The sequence below is a fragment of the Tyto alba genome, unplaced genomic scaffold (genome assembly GCF_018691265.1).
Source record: "Tyto alba isolate M040663 unplaced genomic scaffold, T.alba_DEE_v4.0 Super-Scaffold_38, whole genome shotgun sequence".
Lineage (NCBI taxonomy): Eukaryota > Metazoa > Chordata > Aves > Strigiformes > Tytonidae > Tyto > Tyto alba.
The window spans coordinates 20274622-20296488 of NW_024881313.1; the positions used below are offsets into that span (position 1 = coordinate 20274622).

The 21867-nt window shown below is 36.0% G+C and overlaps 1 protein-coding gene across 1 annotated transcript in view; it reads left to right on the forward strand.

Moving 5' to 3' along the window:
• The window catches only part of MALRD1 (MAM and LDL receptor class A domain containing 1), a 274148-nt gene that overhangs the window by 41363 nt on the left and 210918 nt on the right, over positions 1-21867 (forward strand). Inside the window, exons 10-13 of the mRNA XM_032991470.2 lie at positions 940-1086; positions 4184-4293; positions 9491-9658; positions 10226-10346. Coding sequence (XP_032847361.2) covers positions 940-1086; positions 4184-4293; positions 9491-9658; positions 10226-10346 — 546 coding nt within the window. The remainder of the gene's footprint in view (positions 1-939; positions 1087-4183; positions 4294-9490; positions 9659-10225; positions 10347-21867) is intronic.

Genomic DNA, 21867 nt, shown 5'->3' on the forward strand with positions numbered 1-21867 from the left:
CATTGAATTTTAATGTATATAGTGAGTCCATCTAAAAGCTACTGATATTTGTGATATATTTTGTACCATAAAATTTAGCTGCTCAATTAACTTCTTTATATCAGGAAGACCTTTACTGTGAGGCATTACTGCCATGGTGCTTCAACAAAGATGCATTTCATTTTGGTTTTGTACAATCTGAAAATAGGAGTAATATGTATAATCATGTCCGAGGATGTTATGATAGGATAAATGTGCCATGAAGTCTGGAAAGTGCCAAGTACAGTTCAAAATAATGTTTACAGTTGCGATAAGTGACCCAAAGAGGTAAGTGTAGCTCTTTGTGATGCTGTTCTGGACAAGGAAAGAAAACTCTCAGATTATACAACTTTCTTAGCAAAATAATAAATTGCACCCAAGAAATGAAAAAGTGTGTGAGATTTTTATATAGTTTAAGTTGGTCTAATCCATATCAACTGAGAAAATGGGCTTTTACTTTGCAATAAAAATTCCTAGGAGACTTAAATTATTCATAAATTTAAATCTCATTTTCAAAACTAAATTAAGTGGAAGCTTAATTCATCTTTACTTTCACTGTATTTAAAGCACTAAATACATTTGATTTTTTTTTCACACATTCATAATTAATTTTCCAGTAGAATTCATCTTTTAACATATATATAATATTACTTTCATAATCTATCAGCAGGCAATGTACAGGTCTCATCTTTACTATAACATAGTTTATTGTCTTATATGTGGTTTCCTTCATGATTATGAGTTTGATTAAGAAGCAAAGAACCTGCCTGATCCATTACTTGTATTATAGAAATTTTTGTCCATCTGAATAATCTTTAAGACTCCTTGTACATCCAAATACAAAATAGTCATAGTTGTGGTGTTAAACTGTTGCATCAAATTCAACTTAATGATCTCTTACTGTTGTTGTTCTTATAACAGCTAATTACACTATATGTGACTTTGAGACTGACTTCTGTGGATGGAAGCCACTAAGCAATGGTGATGCTGACTGGAACATAATGAAAGAACAGCCTCTCCTTGACAAAAGACTGCCTGACAGAGGTCATACAACTATTACTGGACATGGTGATATTTATATTATTATTATTAATATTTATTATTATTAATATTTTATTTATTATTATTATTATTATTATTATTATTATTATTATTATTATTATTATTATTATTATTATTTGTGGTTGGTTGGGGTTTTTTGTTTTTTTTTCTCTTCCCTTTGTGATGAGTATTTCTACTTGTAAATGGTGACAGACTGAAAATAAAAACAGATTTGAAGTGGATGTTATTTAGTATGTATATAACATAGGTAACATATTACAGAAAGCTAGTCTTTTGGGGATGCTCTTTTTTAGATGTCATTTGGTTACTATGCCTTTGTAACCTTAATTTTCTTCTGGGACAATCAATGAGGTATGAGACTTGATGCAACCTTAAATTTTTTGAGATACTGACTTTTGAACTGACATAGCTAACTTTGTTCATGCATATCATAAGCACCTTTGTACTCAGTAATCACACAGAAGCCATTTTTGAAAATATTATTTGGACAAAATATCACTGTAGCTTTTTATAAAGTGCGGTAAATTAATCAGTTTTGTCTTGGAAAAGTAGAGTGAGTGTACACTTTGAACAGTTCTTACTTCAGCATATAATTGGCATAAAATGCATTCAGTTGGAAAAAGTTTATTCCAGTAGAGGGATGTTTTAAAGTATTTTTCAAAAATGAAATTGTTATTACAGAGTACTGCATGAAACTAAAACTGCCTAGCATGTTTGTCATTGACAAATAATATTGGCAAATATTCCACAGCTCTAATTTTATTAAATTGTATCTATTACACTGTTTACAGTGGAGGTTAGATTACTTTAAATTCTGGGTTGCAGGCCAATGTTGTTTGTTTGTTTGTTTGTTTGTTTTTTTATTATCTATATTATCTTACAGCCAGACCTCCATACTTCTCTCTCATGTTCATGTTAAAGGTATATAAAATATTAAGTATTACACCTTGCGCATTCAAAGATAGAGGAATTCCAGGATTAAAATTTGCCTGAGAAAACCCTAGTGGGGTGTGAGTGTGTGTTTCCATACTATAGAATAACTACATGATTGTGTGTATTTTTTACCACTGGTCTCCACGTGATGAAGTGCATCAAAGCTGTTATTCTTTTTCTCAGCAGCTGTTCGATACTTCCTTTTATTGTCTCTGTAGAGTGGCACTGGATTACTGCATTGCTTCATTGTTTGCAAACATTAATGTGCCACAGCTTCCGAACTCCAATGGAGGGCACTGATATGCTTGTATCTTTCTTATGTGTATTATTCTAGGTGCTTGTGAGATCTGAGGTGTAATATGGTCATAATGAAGGCTGCTGGCAGAAACACCTGCTCTGCAGCCTAAGCAGCATGTTGAGTTAGCTCATATGGAACTACGTACTGCTGCACTTAAGGTGCTTTGATACCTGAATCATTACAAGTTCAGTTCATATTTTTATATGTTGCTGCAGGTTGAAGCCTCCAGAAGATCTTGAGGTTATCATGTAGCACCTCTCTAGCCCAGTAATGATGCATTCCACATACAAGTTAGTGAAAACATCTTTCTGAGGTGCTTTGTATCCATCACTGAGCCTGCTACAGCCACGTCTCACCTTTAGAATTAGGCTTCCAGAATCTGATCAAGTTTTTGCCGACATTAAATCCAGGTCCTTCAGGTTACAGCAGTTGATTGTGGTACCTCAGACTGTTCGTCTCTCTTCTCTCCTGGGGAGGGCAGCAGCAAATTTTGATTAATGAAGATCTTAACAAAGCTACTGTAGAGCCTCAGCTGCAAATTAAAAGAGGATCCTTTGAAGTACCCTTGCATTCCAATGAGGGGAGCTTCCCTTGTGCTGCGGAGCCCAGCACGCCTGTTTGTACAAGAAGCTGTAATGGTCACCTCTTTGTGTCAGCCTTGCTAAAACGATGCAATTATTCATGTGGGGCTGGACTTAACCCTCTGCTTCATTATGTATCCATGGGAAATAAATGGCTAAGGAGTATGACTGTGGCAGCACAATAGCTGATTTTCCAAGATGTAAGGCAATATGTGTAATATCAATGCGCAAATAAGACTAAGTCTTTAGTCTTGCTTTGCACAGACTTTCATGAAAAAGTCTCAGTATTCAGTGAAGGCAGCACTGGCAGCATTCAAAATATGCTGCTTTAGGGCCCCTTGAAGATGTTTATCCTTCTCTACCTTTGTCTGAAGCACATCTGCTGTAGTTTAAATCCAAAGGCAGTTTGTTTGCCAGAGTTCAGATTAGATCTTTAATTAAGCTTTCATCCCCACTAGCACAGACAACAATGTCAAGTCTGTGGACCCCATGAGAAAATATAGCTTATTCCATTGGCTCCCATGGTCTGCAACATTGTTAGCATGCTTAAAACTGGCTGAGCTGTGCTGAGAGTGAATACTGTACCCTAAAGGAAATTAATTTTTGTTCTAAATTCTGTTTGAAACATTATTTAAGCCAATTAAAATGTGTCCTTTAGGGATCCCAGCTGAGGTCTATGCTGTTTGATCTCCAGGGTGCTCTGTGTTGCAGCTTCTGAAGTCCCTTCGCTCTTTCCCCAGCTGTGTGGAGAGTGGATGGGCACCGTGCAAAGCTGATGGGTAGTTGTAGTGTTTGAAGAATGGAGGTCTTAAGGTTTTTTCATGAAGAGGGCAGACAGAAAAATACATCCAATGGGTCTGCACAATGAAACCCTCACAGAAGCAACATCTGAACTCCCTTTGCAGGGCTCTGTATTTATTTCCTCAGGTTTAGTGCTTGCCGGGCACCAAGACAGGATAGTCTTAGCAATGACTTCCCCAAACCCCTTTTCTTCTTCTCCCTTTTTCCTCATCTTTGGACTCAGTCATGTTAATTTTACTGCAGATGAAAGAGGCAGAATTGTTTAACAATTCTATTGTGTCTTTGCCTACATAGACACTGGTTGTCACAGCCTGTTACAAGACCCTCCTCATAATCCACAGAGACTGAACTGATGGCAAAGATGTTTCATTTATTTACATTTATGAATAAGCTTTATGTGCCACATGGAGCACATAGTTACCTCTCTGAGGTAGCTATTTGCCATCGGAATATAACACGTTTCTAGTATTTCTTTGATTTTTGTTTACAGGAGCATTTATTTACTTCAGTGGATCACATCAAATGAATACAAAAATGACCACGTCTCATCTGGCGAGCCCTTTCTTTGTCAAGCTGTCCCCTGGACTTTCCTGCTGTCAGGTAACAGTTTGATATTATCTGTCCCCACCTTTGTAAGCTATCACTCACCTGATCTGCAGATATCATATTCTTCATGCTGTAAATGTTGCTGCTGAAAAACTGGCTCCATTTCAGTATCAGTGGAAGGAGTTACAGACTATTTCTTCAGGAGGAAGGAGATGCAGCAGGCTTTTTACTGCTTTGCTGCCAAATTTTTATATCTGACTATTATTCTTTCTAAAACCTCTACTAGGTGACTCAGATTTAAGGATATGCTTCAGGTTTTTGTATGCTGTGACAAACCTAGCTGGATAACAATATCAGGGACATTTTAACCCACAGTCAAAGCAGCCTGCCTTTTGAACAAAAGCTGGTGAAAAGTCATGCTGTTGTCTGTAGGCAGGAAAGACTCACATCCAACATCCCATAACAGGAGACCTGTGGTTTGAAGTCTCTATATAGATTAGCTATGCCGGTGTGACCAGAGACAATTAGCTACCATACTCCAGACACATACTAAATTTTAATTGATGGTTTGAAGAGGATGCTTTTTAAGCTGATCAGTGCAGTACTTGAGACTTTTCTTTGAAATCCTTTTTTTTTTTTTTTGTCAAATGTCTTGTGGTTCTGCAGAGGAATGCAAAAGCAACCAGCCAGGATGGCAGTTGATTTGAGAAACTGGAAATCTACCTGGAGAAAATGTGTCAGGAGGGCTAATAAACAAAAAAATCTTGGATGAAAAATTAAAATACAGTTTTATAACTAGAATATTGGAATTTTCAACAAAATACATTATTTTAAAATAGAACTTGAAGAAATATATTAAATATATATATATAATATTTTTATTAAAGAAATATACATACAAGAAAAGATTCCTAGCTGTATTTTTGTTCATCCTTTTGGCCACTGAATAAAATTAATAGATGCTGTACAGTTATGTAAAGTTTGGGGTGTTTTCCCTCAGGAGTTTTTTGTTTTCTATTCCATAATTTTTTAAAGCTTATGACATTGGTGGAGAAGTTAAGTTGTGCAGTTACAATGTGATGTTTTTTCTGCTTCTGCATAATGCTTCCTGATTTAAGAAGTCACAGAAAAGAAAAGGAAAAGATAGGAAAAGTTTGCCAAAATGATTTTATTACATTCAGAGGCTTTAGAGAAACAAAATAAAATTTAGACTAGTTACTTAATTTTTCAAGAGTCATTATAGAATGGGAATTGTAATTTCACTTAGGCAAACTTTTTTTCAAAACTAAGAATGTCAGAAAAACAATGTGTGGAGGAGTTGCACTTAGAAGGCCCAACATATAGCAGAATTTTATTCCAGCGGGTCCTAGGCTTCTTAGGTTTTTTCTAGTGCAAGGGACCCGAAACAAATATAGACTTAGATAAACCTGTTTTACTTAAGACTAGCTGATGGACTCTGCACGTCAATGAATTACCAGATCTCAGCTGAATAGTTACAACTTGCAACAGAGGAGAAGAAGATTCTTTAACAATTAAAACCAGTACCTTGCTGTCATTTAATTGTACTCTCTCAGTTGTTAATTTTCACATAGCTTCTTAGTGTTGTAAAGAATCAGAAATAAAATAGATGCAGAATGAAATCAATCAGAGTGCTGCTGCAGGGAACACAGGCAGCCTCGCAGCATCCCGTCAGAGCCCTGTGTGTTGCATTACTCCTGGGATACCAACAGCCTTTGTACACGCAGTGCATTCTTTCAGGCAGTTTCATATCTCTTTTGTAGACTTTGATATTGAGTAGATAAGCACCTTTCAGGTTCATATTAATTTTTCTTAGAACCCCTTCAGGCAAACTGGGCACAACTAGTATGTAAATCACTGAATCATTCTGGTTATATCTATTGCAGAGTTTGGTCTACATTCAAAAGAAATACAAATGCAGTGGAGATGCACATACACTCCTCTATTTCAAAGTCAGAGAAGGAACTGTTTTTAATTTTTAGTATGAAAGTATTGAATGTATTAAAGTTCCCAAGATTCAACAAAAACTAGGGCAAGTTCTTATCCAGCTATACATGTCTGAAGAGAGAGTGTTTTTGAAGACTGGAAGCCTGGCTTTCTGCCACATTTTCCCTGCAGACTTTTATTTCTGGGAAAGAGCAAGGACTAGGGGTTGCTCATTAGGATGTGTATTGGTGTGTTATGCTCTCTGCGTATAAATGTGAGATGTTGCCCTCTGTTGGATGTCCCACTGAGAGGATAAAAGGATCTACATAAAGAGATCTATGTTTATTAATAGTTTTACAAGTTCTTTGGCTCCAGTTGTTTTTCTAACAAAAAGAAGAAAAAGGAAAGAAGATTGGAGTTGAGGGATAACAGTTTTATATTGTGCCTTACTGGTTAATTGAGGCTTAGAAGTAACTTCTTTCTGCAGCTTCTTGTAGCTGAGTCTTTCTGTAGATGTCAGCTAAGAAACATCTTCATTTAGCCCAAGGTTTTAGAGTTGTAGAAGTAAACTTCTAGTCCTAGCTCTCTATGGCTCTTTAATGGACACAGTAGTCATTGTAAAATAGAAAATTGAGACATAGAGAGGGAGGGTAATTTTACTTATGTAATAAAGACACAAATTTGTTTGAAAAGCTGTTTGATAAACATAAACCTTACATCTAGATTGTTTAGGGTATAGTTTTTCAGACAGCTCATTTTGAAAAGTGTTTGTATACCTGCTGTCTTGTATTCCTTAAGCTTTCTAGTGGGGAAAGGAAGTTACATGAAAGTATTTAAATTTAGTAATAAGCCTTGAGATTATTTCATAAAACAGATGATTTTCATGAGTGGGGAAAATAAGAAACACTATGGGAAACTGAGAGACCAAGTCTACCAGGCATGAAGCTGGAAAATAGTAACCGTGTATTGTAACAAGAATATTTCCTAACCATTGATCTACCTTGTACTATGAAACACAAACAAAAAGAAACTCTCCCTTCATACATATCAGATGTTGTGTCTTTGGTGTTTACGGATTAAATTCAGGGCCAGAAGTGAAAGGTAATGAATCCACATGCATGATGATTTTCAGATTATTAGTCAATGATTTGAATATAAGGAGTTCTCAAATTCATCAATCCTGTTCTTCAACTTCCTTGGCACACTAAGGGTCTGCAGCTTTAACAGAGACCCTAACGTGATAATTTACTGAAGAGACTCCTCTCAAATTCTGGTTACTCTTAAACTACTACTCCCCTTAAAAAAAGAAAAAAAAAAAAAAAATCTCTTGGGGACAAGGCAACACAGCTGGAGATGCATCCACAGAAGGAGGTTGTCCATGCTGAGGAGTTATGGCTCTGAGAGGACTGCAACTGTGGGTGACCCATGATGGGGTGGGGACACCCCAGATGGACTGTGACCTTTCAAAGCCCTGAGCTGAAGAAGGCTAAGAAGAGTAAGAAGCAATGAGCAGAGGAAGGGAATGCATGGGGAGCATCAGAAACAAACTACTAATCACATGACCAATCTCCTTCTCTACCTGTTGCCTTACCAAAGGAATCAGACTAGAATGAGTACCTGCAACAAAATGTAGGGAAATTAAGTCTAGGAAGGGGCAGGCTAACTGTTTGACTTAAACTGGCCTGGAAAAAGGGGAGAAAACGTATTTACTCAAGTTTGTGTTTAAGTGTTTGTGGTTTGGTTTTGGTTTTTTTTTTTTTGTTTGTTTGTTTGTTTGTTTTTTGTTTGTTTTGTTTTGTTTTCTTTTTTTTTTTCTCGGTAGCCCAACCAGTGATTAGAAAATTACATTATTTCACAATAAATTAATTTAAGTAAAAATTATACCATTACCCTAAGGGTGTTTTGCCTGTTACAGTCTCTAATATAATGCTTTTCCATGACCTGTACAGCCTATTGTGTCACCTGTCTTGCTCAAATCAAAGACTTAATCGTCTCATATCTAACTGAAAGCTGACTAACACATGCAACTGTGTTTGCCCTGAGGCTAAAGATGGGTTTTCTCTTATTTGTTTCTGTCTTGCAAAAAAATATGTGTTTCATTTGTCTGTTAGCCCAAAATGGTCTGCATTTTTTAACTCTGTTTAAAAGTTGATATAACATGAAAAAATAAAAGGAAAATTTCTCTCTGTAGTGTGATGATCCAAGATTCAAGGAGTAAGATCATATAGAGATGGGCAGAGAACTGGGTGGGAAGCTCTATTTTTAAAATTATTGTTTTACCTTCACGGAGATTCAAGTATTATCATGGCTTTTGCAAGGAAGTAGAGTCTGCCATTGGAGAAATTTTAGTCTTTCCCTATGTGAAGAAGCAGGAAGGACTCAGGGGAAAAAAATAAAAACAAAAACCAAAAAACAGAAACAAACAGCAACAAAACAAAACCAAACAACAACAAAACAAAACAAATAACAATAACAAAAAAAAAAAGAAGAAAACAAAAACAACTCCAAACAACAGTCTTTGAAGATCTTGTTCTTCCCTACAGTTCTCACATGAATTTTTGTCCAAGTAGTGTTTAAAAAAAAAAATAATTGTATCAGGTTTACTCTGTTTTGCAGGGGAGGCATAGTGAACTGGTATTCTCACTGTTTTTTGATCTTTTCTGCTTGACAAGCAGTATTTTGTAAGCTCATCCACCTAGAGTTTTTTTTTCTTCCCATATATTGGTCAATCCACCTGTTTCAGGAGATCAATAGATTATTTTAAACATTTGTCTTCAGATAATTTTCATTTGCATTGCTTGTGGAAATAGAAGATCATAAGATTTCTTTCATACAAGTGCCTCAACTGTTGCACTTCTGAGATTAACATGTTTATGAAGCTTTCCAATATTCAGCATATGTGAAGAGAAGTAATTTTTTAGATGTTTCTAAGTCCTTTCTAAACTAAAAAGAGTTAAGGGAGGTCATATCATTAGGTCTGGATCAGTTGAGAGATAAAAGTATCATGATTTGAACTCAGAGGGCCCACCCCCCTGTAACCAAAAACCCCCAACACTCACACAAACCCAGCACAACAAATTAAAAATCAGTTTTAAAAATAAACTATACTTTTAATTATGGTTTTATCTTTAGATGTAATACTGCTCAACATGCCATAGTTTCATACATCTCTTTCTTTTTTAACGGGGTTGTGTTTAGACCTGTTATGTCATTCTGTGTTAGAATGTACATATATGAGTTGGTATTGAATTTATTGCAAATTGACGATATACTTTTTAAAGGGTTTCATTAAAAATTCTTTCAACAGGTAAGATTTTGGTACCAGTTATCTCAGGATTCCCAGCTTTCTGTCTTTAAGAGGACTGCATTCAATCAAAGTTGGGAAAAATTGCATGACATTTTAGGATTACCTGAGATGCATTGGACAGAAGTGCGTATTCCTATAGAAAGTACATCTGAGGACTTACCTTTTCAGGTAATTAGAAATTACATTTACATTGCTTTCAAAAATTTATTCTCATTTGGCCTTTAGAATTACTTTACTTTTATAATTAAATATAAAAATAGAATTTCTTTTCTTTAATGCTCATATAAAAAAGAATTCTATTCAGCTCTTTCAATAGATGTAGCTATTGAAGAACATCACATTGTATCAGTATTGTATGCATTAGAATCACCTTTTTGTAGTAAAAATCAAGTAGCAATAGTGCAGTAGCTTTTAAAAAATGAACTTGCTATAAAAGCTGTTGAGCAGAGTGAGGGCCTAATTATGTCAGCTAAAGGCAGAAGTGCAGATACTTCAATGTACAGCACTGATCACAGAAACAGTCAGCAGTTTCTGAGTTTAATTTTATTTTTACATAATCTCAGGCTGCTACACTCTACTAAAACCTAGAACGGAACTGTTAGGGGAATCAGCAGCTCCAATATAAGGATTCAACAAACCAAAAGTCTAGTTTTGGTCTCTTAATTTTCTGTGTCATCTATATGTCTTTTTATCATATCACCTTTAATGAGCTAACTTATTTATTTGGCTTTACAGATTGTTTTGCGAGCTACTATTCTAACAACAAATGCTATTGTTGCTGTTGACGACATCAGTATAACAGGGCAGTGTGTATTTGTGAATAAAACACTTCCAGGTGTCAGCCAAGAAAATGAAAGTAAGTTCTGTGGTTTTGAATACATTTTCCCCAACATCTGTTATGTATAACTGTGATTTGACTGACAACTTCAAGATACCTCTAAGATAGTAGGGGATAATCTGAGGAAAATGTCCATATGCTGTAATCAATCATCTATAATGAAGACTCTCATCCTGTGTTACACAGTAGCTGCTATAAGTAGTTTGCACTAGTTCTGTGAAGTGAACTGTGGTGGGTATATTCAAATACCACTTACTACGTAGTATCTGTCCACATTCACACGTGGACATAGAGACAGAAGCAAAACGTCTTATATCTTCCACTGAAGGGCAAATTCCACTGCATTATCCCTAGGTCAAGAGGGTTCTCCAATTATCATAGTCGAATACCTGACATACAGTAAATGTCCACCAAACTTGTCTGTATACTCACACTTTGTAATCTTGAAGTGCAAGTGGATGGAAATATAAAATAATTCAACCTTCTGTCAGACTGCTCTTTCTGGTGGTCTTGACTATTAATGACTAATTTTCTAAAATGGTGTAGGCACATACACAGTCAGTGGCAGATACCCAAATTTCTTTTTTATTGGAAAATTTAAAGGCATAATAGAAACCCTCAGTGTTGTGGTTTTAGGGCTTCTCTGATCCCTATATGCAGTCTGACTGATGGTAACTACGTATTTGAACAAACATTAATTTGCTTTAATTATTTTCCCTACAACTCCCCTATTTACCGATCAGTCACAAATACACTGTTTATAGAAGGGAGTACTTTTTTAAAAAAGCTCTGTCTGGATAGCAATATGAGTATCTAAAAAAAACAAGTTAAACAAAAAAGATGAAAAACTGCCTGCCATTCCTCTCACTTGCTCTCATTCCAGAAATCTACTGAAGTAAAACCAGTAATCCTCAGATTTTTATTTTCCCATTCATTGAAATCTAGGGTGTTTTGTAATGTGTAGATTGTGGTGCAAGCTAGTAGTGGTGCCACATCAAACTTTTGGCTCCTTGGAACTTTCACTGTGAGCTGAATGCAGAGAAACCATTGCTATTGCAGAAAACTTTTGTGAAAGACCTGCTCCTGGCTGCTGTACACAGCACTTCACATCTGAGCTGGAGCCTGGCCCTGTAACTTTAAGATGGCTTTGATAATTTTTCACACAAAAGTTAATATATTGTGGAGAAATAATATATAGTTTAAGCGCATCAGACATTAATATCAGCTGTCTTTTTTATCAGTTGTGATATAACCTATCTCACTTCATAGGTGATGCTATGGTCCTTGTGCTAAATACATTACTATGGTCAAAGATGATAAAAAGCACTTCTTAGAATTTTATATATATGTGTGTGTTTTTACTTATGCTTCCTTTTCTGATTTTTAAGGGGAAACAGAATTTGCATATGCTAATTCTTCATCGTTTTACTGTTCACCGGGACTTTTTTCATGTGGGGATGGACAATGTATCTCATCTGACAAATTTTGTGATTTTACACCTGACTGTTCAAATAGCTGTGATGAAGCCAAGTGCCGTAAGTGAAAATTTAAAAATCTAGGTTGTTAGGCTCCTGTGACTATATTTGTTTTTCCTATTTGCCAGGCTTTCATGACTTCATAAAAGTTGTAATTTAATTAAAAGTAAAAGCTCTTGAGAAATAGTTACTTCATTTTGATTCTATTCTGAATTTTTCTACTTTTATTTTCTGTAGCAACTACTTCTCTCTTATCATTAAAACCAGAAAAAAGGTCTTTGATTAATTATTTAGTAGAAAAAGTTTCCTAAATGCAGTATTTTATTTTGTAACTCTTAAGATGCTAAATTTCAGGTACCTGTATCTGATATCTTACTGTATCTTGCAAGTATTTGTAAGATAACAAAGCTGATTGAAGAAGCCATTGTAAAAGAAACCAAACAGAACTTGTGCACACACTCACACACATGCTCTCACACATACAAAATGATACTAAAAACATGAGAGGAAAATATGTTACACTGGTACAAATTTGGAAATTCTGTGGCAGCTCTGTGTGAGATACCTCCTCTTAAATGTTAGGTGGTGCGTCAGTTAGACCTGAGAAACAGTGAGACAGGAAACGTGAAAAATGCAGTGGTCACAGACTTGCATTCAAATTGTATGTTTTGTGTACTTAATTTTGCTGCGAAGATCCCCCAGCTGGACTGGTAAATACGATATCTGTGCACAGACATGGTCACAGATATAATTTAGGCTGTGTCAACATTTTCTGTTTGGATGTGCTGTGACTCCTGTCTGGGCTACGTGCCTGCGTTTTCTCTGCATGGAAACTAACACGTGGGAAAGTAGATGGAGGCAGTGCATCTCAGAGTCTCTCTTCATTGTACAATCAGAAAGAAGCTTGGAAATGTTTCAGGCCCTCTAATATGTAGCTTCAAAAGTCTTTGTGCTTCATTCAATTACCTGCCCTGTATAAGAAATCATGGTTATACTTTCCATCTTTGAAATTGAGTCCCTTACATTTGCATTGAATTATCAACATCAACTATGCTATAAAAATCAGGATGCATTTTCAAAGGGAGTTGCCATAAGCAATACTTAGTACAGGCTTTTTTTTAAAAAAAAACACAGAGAATTATGTTTTCTAGCATTCCCACAAATAACGGATCCTTATACTATTTTCTGACTGTGCTGTGTCATACATCACAAAACATAAACTTCTTCACAGGTGCTAATGCAATCCAAGCTCTGTGCTTATACTTTATAGATTTTATTAGGCAATTTGAGAGACGTTCCTCAGATAAACAAAATTCTATGTGACTTTTAGCAGATAAAATAAATAATTACATCTTCTATTTGTATTCATGCAGTTCTCTACAGTTTTTATATCCTATCTTTCTTGGCTGGAGCACTGGTGTCCAGTGTTTTACTTGTTTAGAAAGATTTGTATCCATAATATACAGAGCTGGAAGTTAGGAAACTGCATTCGGATTTATTTGGTAACTGTTTGATTAGCTAAAACCAGAAATAACTATTAAATGTTCATTAGAGAAAATCTTTCCTCTTGTGGGCCAGAATGAAAATGGGGAAAAAATTCTGCTGTTACCATAGAATAGTTGAGGTTGGAAGTGATCTCTGAAGATCATCCAGTTAAACCCCCCTGCCCAAAGCAGGGTCCACTCAAGCAGGGTGCCCAGGACCCAGTAGGTTCTGAATATCTCTGGGGATGGAGACTGCACAGTTTCTGAGGGCAACCTGTTCCAGTGTTTGATCACCCTTACAGTAAAACAACCATAAGCTCCTATTGCTTCTGCTCATTTCACTGGGCACCACTGGGAAGAGATTTTATTCTTTACTCCCTCCTTGCCCATGTTAGTCATATTAAAACTCTTATTACACTCTACCACTTTCTGATTTATTTCATGTTTTTTGTACTTTTCTTTTAAATGTGCTTATACATCCTATGTATTATTGGGTTATGATAGTCTGGATTGCTCTCACACTACTGCTCTTAAACTCAGATACTAGGATTTTGTTCTCTGACCAAATAATAACACTTCCAAAGCAATAGTTTAGTTAAAAACACTCTAAATACATTTAGCTGCATGCAACATCTCTTTCACTACTCTGAGATAGAAGTTAAGTGGTAGCTTTTAATCAAGAAAAATGAAATCTACTGTTCTCACTTCAAATATTTATTTATAATTCATTTCTATTTCAAAACACCCCTCTTTTTAGCTTCAGCCTCTGTTTTCATTTGAACATTATACCTAAAAGTGAAGACAAATGTCCAGTTAGTTTTTTAACCAGTCCGAGATTATCCTTAATGACAAAATTCCCATATGGCAACTGCTTTTCTCTTTCTTTTTTCTATAATTACATGATTGAATAAAATTTTATTATACCCAAGCTTAACTTGCCCAGATGATACATTAACAATACAATGTTAAAGGTTAAACTTGAGAGCCATTATAAGTATATTTATGGTGATCTTTGCTCTAACTATATTACTTACTTATAAATCATTGTTGTACAGCTGAGTTGGCTCAATGTGTGCAAACACAGCAGCTTGTAATGTGGGAAGCAGAATGTAGGTATGCAAGTGTCTCTGCAAGTAGTTTGACAGGTTGACTGTTTCCAAGCAATAAACTTGCCTTTTGGCGTGTTAGCCTACAGCACTAGAATGAATAGCTCTTATAATTCTTCTCAAATGGTATTTCACCATCTTTGTTCTTATGTAGTGTACCATTACTTTCTATAATTTGTTATGTATATTCTTACAATTGGATGCAAACATTTACTTTTTCTCAGTCACTTTTCCTAATTTCTTAGTTTGGCTAAGCACAGATGTTTGTTTGCCTTCACTATCTACAACTACATCATTCCTTTCATCAATATTAACATTTTTTTTTCCATGACGTTCCATCTGCTGGTGACTGTATGCTCCTTAACCTTCTTAATGTAAGGTTTTTTTCTTGATATGAGAACCAGGCAAGGATATTACACGGGCTTAAAATATCTTTTGAAATATTTTTCTTTTAAATCTTTCTATCTTAAATTCCAACAAGATGATTTCCTCAGGTGCTTGGGTCCACCAAGTTCACTGAACGAGCAGGGTGTCCATGCAGTTTTTTCAACTCACATAACCAGTCCTCGAGTCATCTCTTGATTTTCATTACCTTTCAAATGAGTTCTTTCTGTCAGGACTGGAAGAATTCAGTTGAAAATCTCCACTTCTCTCACTGTATTTCTCATCCCACTGTAGACTTCTGAGCTCCCAGTTCTTGCAAGAAACTATCTTTGTTACTTCTCGTCATATACAAGAATGTCAGTGAATTTGTTTGCTCCACTTTGTTCTTAGAACCACATTCAGGTTTTTTTATATTGATGCATGATGAGATTATTCTTTCTGCTAAGTTTCTAGTTGCATTTTACAAAAATACATGTCTTGGACTGAAAAAAAAAATAATGAAATTTATTCGAATTAGTTGAGAAAAGTAAAAAAAAAAAATATAACATATATAGTATTGAATGTTCCCTTTCTTGAATGTTGCTACTCCTGACTATTAGCTCATAGCTTTTCTTCCATTGTTGAAGAATTTACTACAGCTATAAAGCTCTTATGCATGTCTTCCATGCATTAAAACAGAGGAAAAAAGCAACTGCCTTTTTCAAGCTACAAATTTACAGCAGCGCCATAACATACTTATCACATTGTGTGTTTGTCCTCTGGAAGATGAACGTACAGTATAATTTATAAGGTGTGCATCCTGTGCATTTGGTGGAATCTAAATTCTCTTTTTTCCAACCTAAGAACGATGATGACGGAATGGGGAATAAGATCAGATTGGAAAGCAGTCTGGTGACACGAATATATCCCTGGTATTTTGCCTGACCTTTGGCAGTCTATCCCTCATACTCTGTATTTTGTGTTTTTTTTCTCTGTCTACTTATGGTGAGGATTATCAGCAGTAATTGTATGATTTTATGTATGAAATAAATAGGAAATAATTTAAATTTGGATGAAAACATATACACAAAATATTGCTTTGTTGTTATGTCTTTATAAATGAAATATGCATTTAACAGTTATTATTCCTATCGTGTACAATCTAGGGAAACATAAGCATGATAAGGCTATTCTTTAAGTATTTTATAAACTGAACGTACTCTGCATGTTAGTACAGAATTTTATGTAGCTTAATTTGATTTAGAAGGGAAACAAAGAGAATGATGCATATGTTGTTTCTTAAAAACTATTTCTGTGGCATAATTGTTTAACTATAAACATTATTGGGTTTCTACTGCCTACCTTTGCATAAGTAATTAAAATTTCTTTAGTATTATGAGAAAGTTTCCCCATATTACCCATTATTAATCTTGCCAAACCAAAAATTTCTGCTACAGTTATGTGGTAACTCTTCCAAAATCTCAGTTTTAGAGTCAAAATCTTGCATGCCAAAATGTTTGTCTCGTATTCTTGCTTCTCCTTCATTTCAGCCAGACAAATCAGTTGCTTTTAAAGGTGAGGCCAGGAAAAACAGCCAGCTCATAAGGATGGGCTGAAGTTCAAGGAGGGAAAAGATTGTCAGCTTGTAAACTGGAGAAGGGACTTAAGACTGGGAGTGCATAGACAACTGCATTGGCATCAGTTTGTGGAAGTTAGATGCGGAAGGGATGGGACTAAAATGACATTAAAGAGGCAGGAAACCACTTTTGGCTGCAAACAAGGAATAGGTGCAAAAGCATCATTGCTTGGGATTGTTGGTGAGGGAGAAAAGTAACCAGGGGACTGGAGGCAGCCAGGGCAGGAAGGACCCAGGCTGCTGCAGGAGAAGGATTAAGACTAGCTGGTCAAAAAGCTGGTGATACAGTGTCAGGAGAGATAACAATAATAAAAGATTAAAAAGTTGGTAAGAAAGAATAAAACGAAGAGAATGGGAATGAAGTATACAGATGTGGAACAGTGATGCTTTGGGAGGGATCAGCACAAAGTATAGCAGTAAGTGACAGAGAACTGAAACCACATGAGTGAACCTGGAGCGAGGAGCTGTCTGGTGAAATGAAGAAAGACAGTAAGTATTTCCAGATTTCCAGTGAGAGTAGAACTGAGATAAGGGGTCAGAGAAGAACAGTTGTGGAATAGGTAAAAAGGGGAATAGGCTGTGGAAAGAACACTGTGGAAAGAGCAAGGGAATTTTTCTGCCAGAGACCACATACTTCCAGAATTTCTATAGAACCCAGAAGGCATGAATCTAACTTTTCTACTTCTGTCAGCAAATATCTATGTAATTTTTTTGGTCAAAAAGTATATTCCACTGTTGTATGTTTACTCCTATGTAGTTTCTTGCAAATTACTGTGACAAAAAATATTGCATGAGTCCAGTGGCAGAGAATACAGGGCAAATAAGATTGCATGAATAATGACCACAAGATCTTATTTTTGTTTAGTTCAGTCAAAACAGGAACCTTCCCCTTCAGTTATACAGAAAGAGCTTTCAAATGGACTTAGAAAGCCAAGCACTTAATTGTTAAAGAATACATGAATTTCTGTTATTTTATTTCACCTGGACCTGGGTATCCATCAGCCTAAATCACCAGGTTTTTGTGTTGTTTAAGAAATTTAATTCTCTTTAGACTTCATTAATATTTTTGAATGAATGAGAAGTTTAGACCTGATTTGCTATATTGCCAATGAAAATGTCAGTCAAATGTAATTTGTTTATTTTGGAGGCTTTTATTATTTTAGGACTATTTCCCATATCAATACACTGTAATCACTCATATTCAGAACCTGAGAAGCATTTACAAATGGCAGCATCATATGAACTCAGAGATTTCCAAAAAAATGTCAGATTTAATAAACCAGTGGTTTTGGATGCTATTTAACTTAAAAATGCTGCTATGAAACTGCCTTTACTTAGATGATTGCCTATCTGCCTCACTGCACAGAATGAACTGCCATCAAAATCAGAGTTGCGTTCTGGAGATTTTCATATAATTATTTAGAAAACGAAATTGTAACAATTATATGTGACAGTACAGATTTTTTGTGGGCAATATTTAAGTTAGGTGCAGGGTTTTGATTAGTGTTGTTTGTGTACACACAGAATTTTACTTTCCCCCTGTAAGAATCTCAACCTTTGCAAGTACTACAGCTAAATTAGTGTTAGAAGTCTTGTAGCGCAGTTAGATTGTTAAAAGTACAGGTGCACAGTGAAATCACTAGATTTATTTATAAAAAAACTTCTGCTTCTGCTTATTTTGCCAGTCTTATATGTAAAACTATTACTCATTTCACAAGATATATACACCTATGTCTTATGTACAAGTCACGTTTGTCTTATTAAAAAGCCCACATGGCTGAAATCACAAGTAGGTCTATGCAGTTTCATGGCTATTAAAAAAGGATTTCCCAACAGAAATTAGCAGAAGAAAATGTTTTGAAGTGCTTTGTTTCCACTAGACACCCACAGAGGAGACTACCATATCTGTCTGTCTGAAACAATTTTTAGATTTAAACTATGTTTTTATATATATGAGAATGTCATCATGCAAATCAGTTTAACATTCAGGTTTTTTACTCTAAACCTTTATGTGACAGTAGTTTTTGTGTTGTTTTAACTGTAGCAGATAATATTTGATGATGGAAAGGGAGGAAAGGAGAAGTCTAACTGGAATTTTGTAAAGATCAAAATTGTTTGATCTTCAAATAGCAACTTATATTTTGTCTTTTTTTTCTGGCTAGCATTGCTTATTACCAATGCACTTCTGCAGTATTTTTTTTAATTGACCATTCTTCATTTTTTACTGTAGAAATTTAGGACAGTGCACCTACAAACAACAGTGTTATTTAAGTGTGAATAGGTGATGACATTAGCAAATAGTAGCTTTGACAGAACAACAGTCCATCCCCATCCTTCCTGTAGGCCCCCTTCAAGTACTAGAAGAATGCTATAAGGTGTCCCTGGAGCCTTCTCTTCTCCAGGCTGAACAACCCCAACTCTCTCACCCTGTCCTCATAGGATAGGTCCTCCAGCCCCCTGATCATCTTCATGGCCCTCATCTAGTCTCGCTCCAACATGTCCATGTCTTTCTTATGTTGGGGGCCCCAGAGCTGGACACAGTATTCCGGGTGGGGTCTCATGAGAGCAGAGTGGAGAGAGAGAATACCCTCCCTCAACCTGCTGGCCACAATTCTCTTGATGCAGCCTAGAAAATGGTTGGCTTTCTGGGCTGTGAGTGCACACTGCTGGCTCATATTCAGTTTTCCATCCACCAATACCCCCAAGTCCTTCTCCACTGGGCTGCTCTCAGCCCACTCATTGCCCCACCTGCATTTGAGCTTGGGATTGCCCTGACCCATGTGCAGGACCTTGCACTTGGCCTTGTTGAACTTCATGAGGTTTGCATGGACCCACCTCTCAAGGTTCCTCTGGATGGCATCACTTCCCTCCAACGTGTTAACTGCACTGCACAGCTTGGTGTCAATGTGCAAACTTGTTGAGGGTGCACTCAATCCCACTGTCCATGTCACCAACAAAGATGTGAAACAGCTGGTCCCAGTACCAACCCCTGAGGAATGCCACTCACCACTGCTCTCCACTTGGACATCGAGCCATTGACTGCAACCCTTTGAGTGTGACCATCCAGACAGTTCCTTATGCACTGAGTGGTCCATCCATCAAATCCATGTCTCTCCAATTAGAGACAAGAATGTCATGTGCAACAGTGTGAAATGCTTTGCACATGTCCAGGTAGATGACGTCTGTTGCTCTTCCCTTACCCACCAATGTTGTAACACCAACATAGAAAGCCACCAAGTTTGTCAGGCATGATTTGCCCTTGGTAAATCCATGTTGGCTGTCACCAATGGCCTCCTTATTTTCCATGAGCCCTAGCCTATTTTCCAGGAGGATCCAGTCCATGATCTTATCAGGCACAGAGGTGACACTGACTAGCTTGCAGTTGCTTTGGTCTTCTTTTTTCCCCCTTTTTAAAAATGAGGGTTACATTTCCCCTTTTCCAGGGAAGCAGGAACTTCACCAGACTGCCATGACTTTTCAAATATGATGGATAGTGGCTTTAAAAGTTCATCTGACGGTTCCCTCAGGACCTGCTGATGCACCTCATCAGGTCCCATTGATTTGTGCACCTTTTTTTGGCTTGTTTGTGTGTGTTCACTGTGAAAGAAACTACAGAGGTACCCAAGCAACAGCCTCTCTTTCTGCATAATCTGTCTGAAATGGAAGTGCCATTCAGAGAGGTTATGGCACAGTTAGGTAATTTAAGTATTGTCAAGCATCAAGAACCAATGCATTTCACCCATCATCTGCTAGCTTGCTCTATTCTTACATCTTCCCTAGGTGTTAAATTGTTCAAGATTTAGTTGAAGGTTTCAGGGTTATTTTATCTCAGTGTATTAAACCATACTTAAGTTAAATTCATGGTCAGGTGCATCCTTTCTTTTATGTTTTGACTCTTCTACAAGTTACAGAAGTAAGAAGTTTGGTCTCAGACCTAACAGTTTTATCTTTTTTATTGCCTCTTTTGGTGTACCCATCTCTGCCCATTTGTTGCAGTTCTCCTGGGAATATGGGAGTTTCTTCTACTGAGCAAAAAGCAAAACAGAAATAGCTCTCCATATTCCCTTATTGTTATTTTATTTTGGTGGATTTTTAGTCATTTCTGCCATGCCTAGTTCTGTGAGTATTTGCAAATAATTTTTGTCTTCATTTTAGTCTATCAAAATATTCTATCAAAAAATTTCTTCCTTCTTTTTTTTTTTTTCTCACATTTGATCTACATCATTTTATCATTGACATTTCTCACCCTTATACACCATATGTGTAGCCAACTTATATTTGCTTTGATCTATTAAATGTTATTTGGTCTTCCTTATTTGTGTAATGATTTTTTTGGAGCAGCATTAATAACTGTGGATTTCTTTGTGCTTTGCTTAACAATCCACAAAATCTTGGCTTTTAGAAGCCCTAACCAACAATAATACTAACTTCCCTGGTTAGTAATTTTTTCATTCTTTCTAACAAAAGATGTCTAGCTTAATGTGACACAGTTTTTAAAGAAAAAAGAATAATCAAAAAACTTCCTATATTTTCCATAAATAAATATTTATGTAAACCTATTCTCCAAAGAGACTATATTTGATTCTGAAGTGTGCATTTTTTATACTGTAAAGATATGACCACTGGAAGTTATGATAAGACATTATAAAATAATTGTAGAATTCTGACAGTCATGTCTGAATATGTTTTTAAATTTATTCTATGTATACAATTAATAAGTTAATGCTTAAAAATATTGAAATAATTTTCTTAATGTTTTCCATTAAAAGCCTGTTATAATTACAGGACTCAGAAATATAATTCTGTGATTTAAAGAGGATTTTTTTAAAGTGCAGAAGAGGAAAACCTGATGTTTCTTCATTTTAACATAATAAATATTTGTTAATTTACAGTCATTCATACAGGATGCCCTTAAACTATTTTATTTTGTATTATACACAATTTCTAAAATTTTCCTGCTCTTTTAAATGAAGAATTGAAGAATACAGCTGACTGTTTTCAGATCTTTTCCACTGCAGTAGTTTGTTCCAGAGATTTCCTCCTTTTACCAATGTCATAGTGTCTCAGTAATGACTGATATTTAACCTAATTACAATTATAACTAGAGGAAGGGGTTTGTTATCATTAGCATACTCGCTGAGATTCAGGAAATAAGGGATTTGATTTCTGGCTCCAACATTGATTTTGTTACTACTTTGTGTGCTCTCTGTTCTGGCTCTGTAACAGGAGGATTGTGAGGTCTGTCTTCAGCCCCTCCCTGCCTGCTTTGAGTGTTTTGGCTGCAGTGCCTTTAGAGTGAAGGACTGGTTTTACTGAACACATTGTATATAATGATGGCTTGGTTGTTCCTGTGGGACTGCTGTTTTACCCAACTGTTGCCAAACATATACCATATCCTGTACTCTGCCTTCCCATGCCCTTTTCCTAGGCTTCTTTCTAGAATATTGGTGACATATTAGAAACATTTTCTTTCTT